Genomic DNA, 474 nt, shown 5'->3' on the forward strand with positions numbered 1-474 from the left:
GCTGAGAAAGAGGGTACCAGAAAGAGGTGGCTTCTGTCCAGCAGCAATTAAAGCCTTCGCAAATGCGATTGAGTACTCGTAGTAGATGCCCATAACTTCACCAGTACTACGCATCTCCGGACCTAGAATAACATCAGCTCCTTGGAATTTCTCAAATGGAAGAACGGCTTCTTTAACAGACACATGCTTTGGGATAACCTCTTTTGTGAACTGCAAGTCCTGGAGAGTTTTCCCTGACATAACGAGAGCAGCATATTTAGCCAGTGGATGACCAATGGCCTTGGATACAAAAGGAACTGTCCTAGATGCACGAGGGTTAGCCTCGAGCAAGAAAACTTCCCCTGAAGCCGTAATTGCATACTGACAGTTCATGAGTCCAATCACATTCAACCGCTTCGCCAATTTTGTTGTCCAGTTTCTAATTGTTTCTAAGCATGAAGATGACACAGTTTTTGTGGGAAGCAAGCATGCTGA

At 44.9% G+C, this 474-nt stretch overlaps 1 protein-coding gene across 1 annotated transcript; it reads right to left on the reverse strand.

Annotated features, from left to right (window-relative positions):
- Nucleotides 1-6: 6 nt before the first annotated feature.
- LOC140966025 (carbamoyl phosphate synthase arginine-specific large chain, chloroplastic-like) lies at nt 7-468 on the reverse strand (the record flags this gene model as incomplete). Its single annotated transcript, XM_073426297.1, has 1 exon — nt 7-468. A coding segment is annotated over one exon (462 nt), but the record flags the coding sequence as incomplete, so codon positions are not given.
- Nucleotides 469-474: the final 6 nt, after the last annotated feature.

Source organism: Primulina huaijiensis, unplaced genomic scaffold, assembly GCF_012295235.1.
Source record: "Primulina huaijiensis isolate GDHJ02 unplaced genomic scaffold, ASM1229523v2 scaffold199998, whole genome shotgun sequence".
NCBI lineage: Eukaryota > Viridiplantae > Streptophyta > Magnoliopsida > Lamiales > Gesneriaceae > Primulina > Primulina huaijiensis.